This window comes from Xenopus laevis, chromosome 7S (genome assembly GCF_017654675.1).
Source record: "Xenopus laevis strain J_2021 chromosome 7S, Xenopus_laevis_v10.1, whole genome shotgun sequence".
In the NCBI taxonomy this organism is placed as follows: Eukaryota; Metazoa; Chordata; class Amphibia; order Anura; family Pipidae; genus Xenopus; species Xenopus laevis.
In genome coordinates this window covers 80,939,955-80,954,167 of record NC_054384.1, presented here as the reverse complement: position 1 = coordinate 80,954,167, position 14,213 = coordinate 80,939,955, and the positions used below count along the sequence as shown (strand labels likewise).

The 14,213-nt window shown below is 37.5% G+C and overlaps 1 protein-coding gene across 6 annotated transcripts in view; it reads left to right on the top strand.

Moving 5' to 3' along the window:
• The window catches only part of LOC108697641 (segment polarity protein dishevelled homolog DVL-1), a 72,921-nt gene that overhangs the window by 39,493 nt on the left and 19,215 nt on the right, over positions 1 to 14,213 (top strand). For 5 of the 6 annotated variants that reach the window (XM_041571437.1, XM_041571436.1, XM_018227885.2 and 2 more), the window contains exon 5: positions 12,134 to 12,269. In XM_041571437.1, the coding sequence (XP_041427371.1) occupies positions 12,134 to 12,269 (136 nt within the window). Of the gene's footprint in view, positions 1 to 2,585; positions 2,893 to 12,133; positions 12,270 to 14,213 lie in introns of those variants that run through there. The other variant, XM_041571438.1, reaches the window with a different exon arrangement.

The window sequence follows — 14,213 nt, the reverse complement described above, 5'->3', positions numbered from 1 at the left end:
TGGGAATTACTGAGAACATATGAGCAGTTGCAGTGTTTGACCAATATCCTGGTTTTTGCAGCCATGGTTTTTCATGGCAGCTGCAAAATGCCTTGTGTGTCATTGCCTATAGTCTTGACTTTGTGGCTGCTGTTAGTGACCATTGAAGATAACCATTGTGACTTTTGCTTATTTTTGTATGTTTTTTCCCACTGATAAAGTAGATGAGATCAGTGCGCTGTGCTCTATTGTAACCCATTTGACTCTTTCCTAATTGTACTTTAACATTCATTTTAATCAGAGCTGTTTAAAAGCAACCTTATCACATGCTAATGCATTTGGAAGTGGAATGGGGTTAGGAAAGGCTCTGAAAAGCTGCTAAAAGCTCAGTGTCAAGCAAAAGCATGGCGATGTAATGTTCTAAGCATTTAAAAGCAACTTCTCACTCTGTGAAGGAAGTGTTAAGTCAATAATAAAGCAGTGAAGGATCCTAAAACCAGGCAGAAATATCTCTTAATGCTCTCCATGCTCAAAAGCTTTTAGTGGCCTGTAACTGCTAACTGAACAAGAAATTGTCTTAACACTGTCGTCACTACTTAAAGATACTGTAAGTCATAATAACCAACTCAACAATAAAAATAAATCCTGTAGGCCACAAAGTGTCTTTCAGATTAAATATATGTGCATTTTAAGCAAATAGAAAACCAAGTGAAAAAAACAGTAGATTAAATGATGGTTATATATTAAACTGCTTACCATATATGATGGCCTGAAAAGTTGTTTTGTCTGAGATCAGAGCCAGGATTCCAATAAAGGCTTTTTATATTATAAAAACTTGGATGGTGCTGTGACTTTACTACTTAAGTATATATGCCAGTTGGAGTGGACAACTTTGCACGTGCACTGCTAATTGAGAGTCTAAGGTTTTGGGAGTGCTGACCAATTGTTCTACCCTGTGCCTAGAGGACAGACCTCAGTGAATTTGGCAAAGCTACTGTATAGTAAAGTTCACTCAACATTTCTGGTGTTTGGTGATATATGGTAGTCAGAAGTAAAGACCTCATCAGAGATCTAGACTCAACTGTTGATCTAAAGTTGGCTGTAATGAGTTTCATATCTGTGATACACTGAAACTAAATACTATTATGGGACCTGCATTGTTCTAGTTATGTCTTTATTTTTTTCAATTGCTGAGGATAAAGGGCTTGTGTTGAGCAGTAGAGTGGCCCCTACAAGCTTCTGTGTTGTGAGGTATGGAGGCAAACCATGGATCCTCGCCCAAGGGCTCAAGGTCATTTGCAGGGGTATTGGGCCAGCAAAGAACAATTAGTGGGTTAAGGAGTCATGCTGTATATTAAATCAGTAAGCCCCATTACAGTATATGGCAAAAGTTGGGCCATACTATGTTTAAAAGTAAGTTGGTGTGTTTATTTGGAACCATTTGATATCACAGTATTGATTAACAAATTGGTAACCATAATGCCTGTGAGTGAAATGCTACAGACTAAATCAGCGATGTGGGCAGAATGGCACTAACATGTTTTGTAGCCATCAAAGAGAAAGTTGTATGACTTTCTTTAAAAAGAAATCACCAGAAAGTCCAACACAGATCATTAGCTTTTTCTTCTACCACCAAAGAAACAATCAGAGCATTGCTTTGTATCCCACGCTGCCTCAGGGAACCCACCTCTGATTTGGTAATTTATCATTTTCAACAACTGTTACTGCCTGGGGCACTATCAAGCAGTTCAACGGCCCATTTGCATAGCTTGCTTTGGTTGGTTGCAAGAATTTCGGAGTGTGTGGGGAGGAAGGGGGGGTGTAAGAGTTGGAAGCTGTGTTTGGGCAGTGATCGCAGGTATCAGTTTGGCTGCAACTTTATTTTACAGAAGTAAAGAGTTTGTGCTGTGGATCTGCTCTAAGCTGTGTAAGTACAGGATTTTAATATACAGCATGTACATAATAACCTACAGGGCTACATTTGTAATTTATCAGTATATTTCATCTGTTTTTATCAAACTGTGAAATATTAGGAACTCTTGTTTTTTACTCAGCTTTGCCTCAAAAAATGTGTTGTACTTATTTACAGCAAAATGTTATGTGCTATTATTTAACCCCTTCAATGCATTAACTGATACTTACTTTTAGTTCTTTTCTTTTTAGTCAGAGAAATCATTTCCAAAGGCATTTTGCACAAATGTCCATTCCTTTTGATTACAGATATTTGCATTTGCTTGATAAATAGGTTGTTTTACTAGTGAGAAAATATGGCGAGCTGAAATGGGGAAGGTTCACATTTCGAAATAAATATGAGCATTGGGGTAGGAGGTATAGTTCAGTATCAGCTGGAGTGCATAGCCTCAGTCTTACTTGGTGCTGTTGTCTGCCGAACTGATTGATATTTTAGATTTTATTTCAAAATTGGAATTAAGGTAAATAAGATTGAGATTTAGATTTGTTTTTAGGTGTTTGGCTTGCTGTCTACAAACTGGAAGGAAGATGGCAAAGGTATATGATATAATAGCTATTTTACCATCATTGCAGATCATCAAACATCAGATGCAGAGAGAGCCAAATGAAGAGAAGCATGTCTGAGCCATATTCCTTCACCTAACAACCTCCTTTACTCAACTCAACACTGTGTCTCACATAAAATTTGTAACGCATATGTTAGTGGCAGCTGTTTTCATAAAAGTAGTAGTAGTTCCTTTGGACTACTAGGCAAGTAAGCAGAGGGGGAACTCATGGTCACTTCATCATTCCTGGATTGTTTTGGGAGAACAAGTGCTCCACCGTGCCAACGTTACTCGTTTCACTCGTCCAGCCATGTTGGGAAGAGAGGTCTTGCTCATCTGCTATGGCCTCTGGAACCTATTCGCTGTCATCCAGAAACCCAGCCCTGCGTGGGTCGCTGTAGGTATTCGCTTATATCCTTGAAGAACTATGTATCATTTATGAGACAAAATCCTCTTTATTAGCCTATGCATCATAGCCTTATAAACATAGATGTTTAAGATCTACATAGTAGAGAAAAGCATATCACTTTAGCACACTATGCATTAGGCATAAAACATTATTTGGAAAGTCTAAGACATGATCAAACTGTTTATTATTAAACTCATTTATTTATGAGGTTATTTTATACCGTGTGCTTTAGCATAAGAGAATATTGGTATTCCCATTTGCTCTAGTGAAATTAAATACATTGTTACATCCTGTGAGCCTGCTTTATCTTTCCTGTCCATAGTCACCCCATAGTTGTGTTCCGTTGCACAGCTATTATTTGAGACATGGCATATTGTTGCATTCGAACAGCAAAATATTGGAGAACTATGCATAGGGACTGGAATATTGTATAGTAATATTTTCAGAGTTTGCTTAACATCAGATCTTTTGTGTTATTAGACTTATATACCTTATTACATAACTGTTGATGTCAGAGAGAGATATAACACAAAGAGTAATCCCAGAGCGATTACTCTTGGGGGTTTTCTATTTGTCTTTGTACATTTAGGGCTCTGCTAGTGCTATTCCAGGGGTTGTTCACCGTAAAATTAAATCTGGTATGGTGACAGCAGAATTATGAGAAATTTTGCCATAGCTCTACATTTTCTCCCTTGTGAAGTTTCAATTATTTTCATATTTTGTTCTTTGGCTGCCACGACTTATCACGACAGATAGTTAAAATTGGCTAATAGAATTTAAACTGGTTGCTGGGGTTTAATTACCCTATCAACCAGGAAACCATATTGAAATTAAAATAGAAGAATTGTAGAGAGCTTGGGGGAAAAAAGATACATACAAACTTAAAATGCAAAACTGAAAACAGTGTTGTGTGTGTGCAAGTAACTTGTTCAAAAGGTTTCTGGCCAGTATCTTTGGTCAACGCTAGATTTTTTGTTTTTTTGGACAAAAAAAACTGCATTACCGTTAAAAAAATATTTGCATTCGAAAAATATTCTTTGCACGTTGCACTGTGTTTATAAATGACCCTTTATGAGTTTCTTCACAAAATTCTCGCGTACACCACAAATTGTCAAAATGCGTGTGTCCCCAGGAATGCACAGCTTAGAGGAACATTTACAGTGAGTTCATGCAGCTTTATTTTAACACGCTAAGTATGGATATTTTTCTCTTTCTGATCTTTGCTGATCTTTCAGGAATGTTGGAAGTTGTCTCAAACAAGAGCAATATGGCTGCTCAGGCTGAAGGCAGTTTAGGTTTTTTGGGGACAAATTACAGGAAATAATGTTTTCCTTCATTGGAAGAAATTGCTCCTGTTTTGAAAAATATGTGACAGATGTTGCAGTGACTTGTGTTCAATCTCATGTTTCCCATTTGAAAGTTAATATCTACTACAGCCATGCCCTATGTGTGATGAGAACCATATACTGCTATAAGTGCAAAAAGTATTTATTGTATACAGGTCACATAAATACACAAATAGTAACCAGAAGTACATGCATACTTTTAGATTGTTGGCACAAATTTGTATTGTATTGGCTTCTGTTTCCACGTATTGCCTATGCCTTATGATTAATTGCACACTACTGCACTTTATGACAAAATCATAATAATAATGTAGTAATGTATTAATATGTGATTAACTCTATGTTAAACAGCCTAAAAACAAGTAGTTTATATTATATCATAAATTATGATAATTATATCATAAAATATATGCCATATGGTGCTGGTGCAATGTCCTTTGATTTAAAGACCACAAAAAAGACCTGCACTGGACACATCATCCCATCATAGGTCATATTCCATGACAGTGTCCATTCATTTTCTTTGCACAAATAAGGGCTTTCTAAACAAAGAATGCCTTATGTCCACAGAGCAAAGGGACAATGTGCTAGTTTGGACTACAGTGGCCTTTATTTTTTACTCCCAATGAAAGAAATGAACAGGTTTTCATCTACCTTTAGTTGTACCCTCCACTGTATAGTGTGCTTTGCCACTGGGAAGGCTTAGGATTCATCACTGCTCTTCATACATTTGTTCATTAAATATTGTTGTCTTCTAGTTAAACTGTGTACAGCTTTTTTTAAACAAATACTGAATGCCAAAGGAAATAAGAGGCCTTGTGTGATGAAATGAATAAGGTATAATGATCACTGGAGTTGAACAATTCTGTTAGCGGTGCCCAGTAATGAATGGTTTCAGTGTTGAGCCATATGCACTCATCCGATGTTCTTCTTCTTCATGGTTGGAGGACAGCAGCTTTCCAACAGAGAAGTGGGCCAACTCAAGTAGCCTGCAGCTATATGAACACAACCACCTGGACACATGCACTATTATGGCCTGACCTTTGCACACCCCTAGTATTCAAGAATCCTTTGTTTGCATCTGAACATAGATAATGCATTTGCAAATAATCATAATGCTCAGTAAAACCTGTCCTTCATGTCATTTTTGTACATTACTTTACTAACTGAAATAGAATAGAAATAATTGTTTATTTATGGTTGCTGCTCCATTAAGCTGGCCCAATGTATAGCTAGAATTATACACTATTCGCTCTTTGGAATCTGTAAACAAAAAAATAGTATCTGGAAATGTTTCATGATTAGATATACAATAGTGCACTGTATTTTCTATGCTTTGCTGTATTGTACTTTACTGTGCTTACCAGGTTCTCAAATCTTTTTGCTTGTGATTGTGGTTTCAGTGAACTTGTGCTGCTTTGCTTTGATGGGTTCCTTGGGTTTGATTTAAAATGTAGCTATCAGCAGTGTGGCATTTGTATGATCTCCCAATTTTCTGGGGTTACGTCTGGGTGCTCTAGTATCCTCCCACATTCCAAATGCATGCGTTTCTGTTTACTAGCGTTGAAATAGACCATAAGGTGTATATGGTAGGGTCCTAAAGGTAAGTATACACTTTAAGATCTTTACCTAATTTGGTCACCAACACACTAGTGACAATGATCCAATCATTTGGTCCATAGACCAACTGTCCATAGACCAACAGATTGTAATGGGTCGTAGGTAGATCTGTCAGGAAGGGACTGCATGATCATGCTCATTGTGTCATTCCACCATGATTTTCTAACCTGCTTGATAGACTGTTGGCCAACATTCCACCAGATGTAGGTCAGGCAGACAATCTTTCATGAAGGATTCGGCTGAATCTGAAACCCAAAAAGCATATGCAAATTAGGGCAATGAAGGGTTAAAAAGAACTGTGGTTGCAGCACGTGGGGGAAAAAATACAACTTGCTTGTTTGTGTGCAGAAAATGTGATTTTTTTTTCCAATTCGGATTCAGTTCGGTCAGGCACTTGGATTCATCATAATTCTAAATCAAATCCTGGATTCAGTGCTTTCTTTTTTTTAAAATGAGCAATTAGCAATGATATCCATAGCCTTTAATAGTTGTACATGCACAAATCTGATGACTTTGTATATAGCAAACAAACAAAATGTATTAGGCTAGATTTGGGTTTCTGAAACTGTATCTTAAGGGACCAAGATGCATTCATCATTACAGCCTGAAAACTGCCTTATGAAATGCAATTTGTTAAAATGTAAAGAAATGTAATTTGATAACATTTCTATTCGTTTTAAAATAATTTGTAATTGTAATTGAAAGCACAAATTTTGCATCCCTTTTTGCACATCTGGTTCATTTTCTTGAAACAGTATAGCAGACACCAGCCTTGCATGTTTCTCCACAGCTTTGTTAATCGGCAGGTGACGGCTACATTGTTCCTAAGTCATAACCACTGCAGAAGAAAATAAAGAGTCAGATTATGCTCTCAGTGGAAATATATTTACAAATGCCTTAAAAAAACTACAGAACAATTGTAATGAATGTATATTATGTATGCAAATTTGCTGAGCATTGCAATTTCTTTCATTAAGCAAAAATTTTTTTTTATATTTACACCTCTGTTTGAGCAATAATGCTTTATGTGTATGGCTAGCTATGTATCTGAATGTGTCAAGCAGCAGAAGTGCAGAGTGTCCGATGAGCCACTATGGAGCTGATTCACAAAAGGTCGATATTCCTTAACGCACAGTTTTGTGTGTTATTTAAGACGTGTTACTTAAGGAACGATTCATCAAAGAATTTTTGCATGCGTTAATAGACATATCGCAATTCTACATTTCTGTAAATCTGTATTTTTATCGCATTGCGATATTTATAGAATAGAATTAATCCTAACGCATTATTCACCAACATCTTATAAGCGATAAAAGCATAAAATAGTGCGATAATCTCGGTGAAATTTAACACCTCTCAGGAGTAGGCGTTATTAAACAACATCACATGGATTAATAGAGGAAGATGTAGTGAGAAGCATAGGACAGCTATTAAAGACCTTTATGAGGAACTGGAGACTTACCTACAGCCACTAACACATTTTCATGATACCTTAGGCAGATCCAGAATGCACTACGTTCTGTGTCATGGAATTATATTAAGTTTCCCAGGGAAAGGAATGATTAGAACATTGTAATAAGAGACTTCTACTCTGCCAGTGGCACCCCGAATGTCTTAGGTGATAAAGATTGCACTAATAACGTGTGACAATATCATATGCCTTAAAATATCGCACAAAATAGCGCATGCTATAAAATACCACACACAATTCAGCTAAAATGAACTTTAAAATATCACTTCTTAAGAAAGACAAGTGAACTTTTAGTCAAGTGATCGTTAATTCTAAAAATATAAGAAGTGATAAAAAATTTAGGGCATGCTATAAATAACACTCACTTTTTCGACCTTTAGTGAATCATCCCCAATCTTCTCACTTAAGGTACAGCCATCCTGGAACATTTGCTCAAGACACTCATAAGTATAAAGCATAGTATTCTAAATTAATATTTAGACTAAAAAAAAACATGCATTTCATTCACTATCCACTATCTTTGCTGTGATTGCATGGTTACATGGTGTGTGCATCTGCATTTGCCATGCACATTATGGAAAAGGAATGATCAAGGACAAATGATCCCATTAGGGATTAAGAATGCAGAGAGATGTGCTGTTGGGAAGAAACCAGATATGGGCGTGAAAACTAAATGTTTGAAAAATTGATTAGGATTTGCTTAGTTTTCTGAATATCCGATGGAAGCAGCTTTGTTTAGAAGCTGAGGTTTCTGATCCATGCCTTTACATTTGCAATCAGATATTATCTAGTATTTTATTCCAGGCATATAATAGAGATATGTTTGTTGTCAAAGGGTTCTGAAGGAATTGTTTCATGGATCCTCTTGCCATGTCTAGACTTATATCAATTGGAAAGACTATACAGGGCTGGGAAATATTGCATACTTCTGGTACTGAATTGAATAGCCTGTACTTCTGTAAATAATATCCATGTGCACTTACCAGAATTGTTAGTGCTGGAAATGTGCAGTGGGCCAAGGTCAAATCTCATTTATACCCCTCCCAAACTATACCCTTTGAGTATCCTGGATTTGTTTCTATGTTCAAAGATATGGAACAACATGTACTATACAAGAAAATTCCACTGCTTTCATACTAAGGGGCAGATTTATCAAGGGTCGAATTTCGAAGTGCAAAAAACTTCGAAATTCGACCATCAAATAGGCTAGTTCGACATTCGAAGTCGAATTCATAGGATTTTTAAGATTGTACGATCGTACGATCATACTTCGATCGTACTTCGAATTGAACGATTTAATCGTACTTTGACTTCTAAAAGCTTAGCCAAATGTTGGCTATAGGTTCTAAGAGGTCCCCATAGGCTAACATAGCAATTCGGCAGATTTAAGGTGGTGGAGTGTCGAAGTCAAAGTTTTTTAAAGAGACAGTACTTCGATTATCGAATGGTCGAATAGTCAAAGCATTTTCACTTCGAATCAAAGTCAAAGACGAATTTGGCCTATTCGATGGTCGAAGTGCCCAAAGATTACTTTGAAATTTGAAGTTTTTGAATTTGAATATTTACTTAGAATTCACTTCGACTGTTAGTAAATGTGCCCCTAAGTAAGCAACAATTTTATAGCATGATTTTGTAACATGTCCACAGTACATTGCTCTTTCTGATAACAAATGGAAAGTGAACATATTGTTTTCCGTTGACTGCTTAAAAGCAGAACAAGATACAACAGTGCCTTATACCAAGACCAACCTGGAAGTTTACCTTTCCTTTAAAAGACATACAATATTATCTCTGCTTAATCAGAATGATCAAGATTTATACAGTTCTCTTAACACAGGCAGATGCCTTGGTAATTGTCTGTACTTGTTTTAGTTCCAGGGCTGTGATTATGTGCAGTTTATGTGAAAGACTAGCATTGTGCACAGCTGCCAGTATAACCTCAGAATGTGATTTTAGTGTATTTGCCATTCTCTGTGGGCTGCTATAAGAGTTAATAAGGCAGATATTTGCACTTGTCCGTTCAAAACAAAATCATTTCAGCGCACTTTGAATGGGTCAGATCCTCTTCTTCCTTCTTTGCGCTCGGGTACAATAGAATAAAAAGCTGAGCTTTAAGGCAAAGAGCCCCCCTTTTCACTCTGCTGTGCATGCATCAGCCAGAAGAACAAAGAAGCACTTAGTGCAGGTGTGTAAGGTAAGTATAACTACCTTGTAACATCCTGCCTGGGTTTGAACCAGTGACCTGCAGGTTGCTATGTAGTCTCCTATACTTCTGTGCTATACAGATATGGTCGAGCTTTGATATTACTGGTATCCTTGTATTCCCTGGTAGGCATGGTGATCTCAGATGTTGATAATTTGGCCACAGGTGATCAGTGTAAGTCTGGATATATTGACTCACTGCCCATTATAGGTTATTGGTCCTAGGTACTCTGGTCCCTGTAAGTGTTGTTCATTTGTCTTCTGCTCCTGTCTCCTGTGTGACTTCCTTGTTCTGACCCCAGCTTGTTCCTGACCTTGACTTTGCCTCACGATTCTGCTCCTGTTATCTGGTTCTAACTCTGTCTGACTGACTATGTCCAGCTCCTTTATTACTGGGTCCTTCCCAGTATACGTTCAGTGCTCTTCCCTACCCCTGGGAGTACTGGATTCTCATGTGGTAAGTCCTGGTGACACCCAAGTAGCTAAGGGCCAGGCCCAAAGCCAGAGGAGGCTGTTATAGTCAGAACATACCTAGACAGGAATCCTGTCACTCCCCTGGGGTTTGGGTTTGCCATACATGAATCTTCTCCTTTAAGAAATTTCATTGGAAATGTCCCATCAGTCAAAACCAACTGATATGCTGAGCAGAATTTACATTTTGAAAAAAAAACCAATTGTATAGATCTGTTTTATTTAGACTCTTCGGTCTTTGAAGAGTCAGACTCACCATGGGATCTCTTAAGTATTCAGGTTTTTTGTTATAAGACTGAAGCTGTGCTTTGACCATATGTGTTGTCAAAATGGACATAAATTTTGTTGGTAGGTTCTTGCCAACAGAAATGTTTTTTTCTTTTTATCTTGTTATCTTTGCCCCATCTTATCACTAGAGAGCAGTACAATACAGAGCAGTTTCTTTTGCTCATACAGCCATATTTGTGGAAAGGCCACCAAGGCCCGGGCCTAGGGTGGCAGGATTTTAGGGGGTGGCATGCTGTCCAACTACATCCACATTGGATCAGAAACACTGGGGAGGCGCAGGAGATACAATAGTTTTTAAAATTTCCTGTACAACAATCCCCATTGCTCTGGTCCCTATGATGAAAATTTGATTGCATAAAAGGTAAGGGACAGGGCAACGAACGACAGTGGGCCTAGGGGCACCTGATATGCAAATCCAGCCCTGCATACAACCAAGCCAAAAACCAACTTCTACTAAGACCCTGCACAGATCAGGGCCCACTAATGATACCTAACACATGTATGTTTGAGCAACGCTTGAAAGTGAAACATCTTCATGAGCATCAAACACATATGAAAATTGTTTACGGCAGTGAAATGTGGCCAACACTGCACAGACTGATATGTATATTACCCTGTTGTCTCAAGGGTCTTCTCTCTCACTTAGAAGTCACTATAAGGCCAATTAAGGCCTATTAAGTTGCTTTCATGCTAACAGGATTCATTTATTTCCACTGTATATTATGGAAAAATTGCATAGGTGTACATTGAGTTATGAGTGACCTACATTGAGTTATGAGTGTAATGTTCAACGTTTACTATTTTGTTTCTTTCTGTTACTGTTAAAGGAGACATATAGGATAAGAAAACCCTAATTTTGTAGGCAATTATGAGTAATATTTGGTGTTTCTTTTACATTGTACTAAAAATTAAAATTATGTTTAAAAATAGCCCCTTTATTAGAGCTCCCTATAGATGTTCACTGGTCCCTGTTTCAAAGGTGGGGTGGGCGTGTCCTAATGGTCCCTGCCAGAAGCGGGGCGGACAGCCAATCACAGCCCTGCGGTCACTCAAGCAAAGACAGGCTTCAGTTCCCTATCAGGTCCTGCTAGCTGCTGATTGGTTCCTGTTCTACAGTGAGTGCTGCCGGCTCCCCTGCACAGCCTGAGAATTCAGGGAGCAGGAAGTAGAAGAGAAGGGAGGGATTATTAGTGTTTTTGCAGAAATATTCCATAAATCAGCTTGACACACTACTTTTTTAAGCGCAAATCTTCTATATCTAAATGAGTATAATGCACTGGTACATTCTTATTTTTTACACAAAATGTCTTCTTTAAGTTAAAGATAACAAAGGAAATCTGGTTTGTGAGTACCATAGATAAAATAGAATATTTAGTACAGCTTCTGTGACTTGCCAGGTCATTGCCATACATTTTTAACTCTCTTCAAAAGAACTGATGTTATATTTCCACCTATAATGTGAAATTGTCAGAGAATTAGCTGTTGTATTCATGTCATCAATACCAGTTCTCTGCTGTTAACTAGGGATGCACCAAATCCACTATTTTGGATTCGGCTGAATCCCTGAATCCTTCATGAAAGATTTGGCTGAATACAGAACCGAATCCAGGAAGTGGAAAACATTTTTTACTTCCTTGTTTTCTGACAAAAAGTTAAGTGATTTACCTCCTGCCCATAATTTGAATATGCAAATTAGGGTACGGATTTGGTTCAGACAGGCAGAAGGGTTCGGCCGAATCCGAATCCTGCTGAAAAAGGCCGAATCCTGGGTTCAGTGCATCCCTACTGTAACTTGCCTCAAAGTAATCACTTTCTTTTTTTCCATTGACAGTTCCCAGGATCAATGGGCACCCAAAGCTGGATCGAATACGGGACCCAGGAGGATATGACAGTGCTTCCACCGTGATGAGCAGTGAGCTGGAATCCAGCAGCTTTGTTGACTCGGATGAGGATGAGAACACGAGCAGGTGGGATATAATAGAATGCTGAAATACTGTACATGTAATGTGGCCCTTTAAACATATGTTTTGATTATAACTAAAGAAACAGAAGCATTTCTGACAGACTGCTGTTAACACAAATTGTATTGTGGTGAAACAGGTGATTTTCGGCAAGCAAAATACATTGTAAAATGCAGAAGTTCAGTTCTCAAATTTCAGTGGATTAAATGCCTTTGCTTTGCACAAATCAGTTAAGATGTCTCTAGTTGTCCATCCAAATTTTACTGAAAACAAAACATCTTCTTTGGGACACTGTCTTGAACACAGGACAAAGCTAGGAAATGTGAGAAGGAAGCATGCTGGCAGTTTGTTTGTGGGTTGGGTGGAATTGATGCTGCTGAAAGATAAATCCTGAATTACTGGCACATAAAATACATAATGCAAATCCATAGCAACATTCACTTAGCAGCTTTCAATTTTGGTTCTAAAGGTCATCTTCTGTGATGAATACCAGCCTTTACTAGAATCAACAAAAATGGAGTTGGAAACCCAATGTTTACTGCAAGAATATTTGTCAGATGGATGTTTTTAGTTTTACACAATGCCTTGTTAGAACAATATTTGTTTCCTCTTAGGCTCTCTACCATGTATGTTATCTCTTGTGTCTTATGAATAGAAGTCACTTTTGTTAAAGAGCATCTATTAGTGTACACTCGGTGCTAGACTTTTGGGCAAAATCCTCTCACATATTTTTATATATATATATATATATATATATATATATATATATTTTTATATATAACAAACAAGGGAAAGTTGTGCTCACCACTAATTTTTAAAAACATTAGGCGTGCATTGAGGCTGTGACCACAAAATACTTATAGTCAAATACAAGAGTCCTCTGTACTCAACCCATTATCAATTTATTTAAGACAGAGACATTTTGTGCTTACTGCTACTGAAAAATGCCTTACCCTTTAAACAAAACAGGGATTGTTTGTCCATATATTGCAATATATTTAAGCTGGCCAACTACGTCAAAGTAATCCCATATCTGGCCAGTCCTAAAATCAATTTTCATCTGATTCATTAAGAATTCAATTGCTTATATATATATATATACAGTGTATATATATATTTTTTTTGTATGAGCAATATTTCTGCCCAATAAAAACTATTTGGTGATACCTGTACTACAAAAATAACATTTTAGGTTCTCCTTTCTTACCACAAGCGCAGTAAGTAATTTGCACTTTTCCCCACAAAGAGTTGTACGTAAAACCACACTCTTCACACTTGTGTACTTATTGTTGTATTCAGCTCTTAAAGTACCAGGAGCGGCATTTTTGCTACCCCTGGTACCTAGTGGGGCGCTGCCACCTGAGGCCTCAACTCGCCTCATTGGCGAAGCGCCCCTGCCTGTGCAATGGTTAGATAGTCAAGTCGCTTGAATTGAAAACATTTCTAAAGGAATTTGCATTTGAGTGTAGATAGATAGCTTAACATCTCAAAAACCACAGGTCCCTCACATACCAGATAACTGATTCCATACCTGTGTGTTTAGATCTACTGTGGCCAATAACCAACTCAAAGATGGCATATATATATATATATATATTATTATTATTACTTCCAAAGGACAATTTTTAGATGATCTGTAATCATCACATTTTTTGCAGCATTATCCTGCCTCAGACTAAATGATCTTTGGTAAACAGTTGCTGCTAGTGCAAAATCTCTACATCTTTGGGACAGATTAGTTACCGCAGGAATTTCAAGAAGACAAGTCTCTGATGTATGGTTTTGTAAATAAGGGGCTTTTAAAGTTCAGTTTATCTATACGGTACAGTACTGTGCATGCTTCAGTTACTCTGCTCTTCATTCCCTGCTCCACTGATAATTTCAGGTGAGGCATTTAGCAGTTTTGTTTCTGTTTCTTCACTCAAATTATGATGTTTTGGTATATAAGTA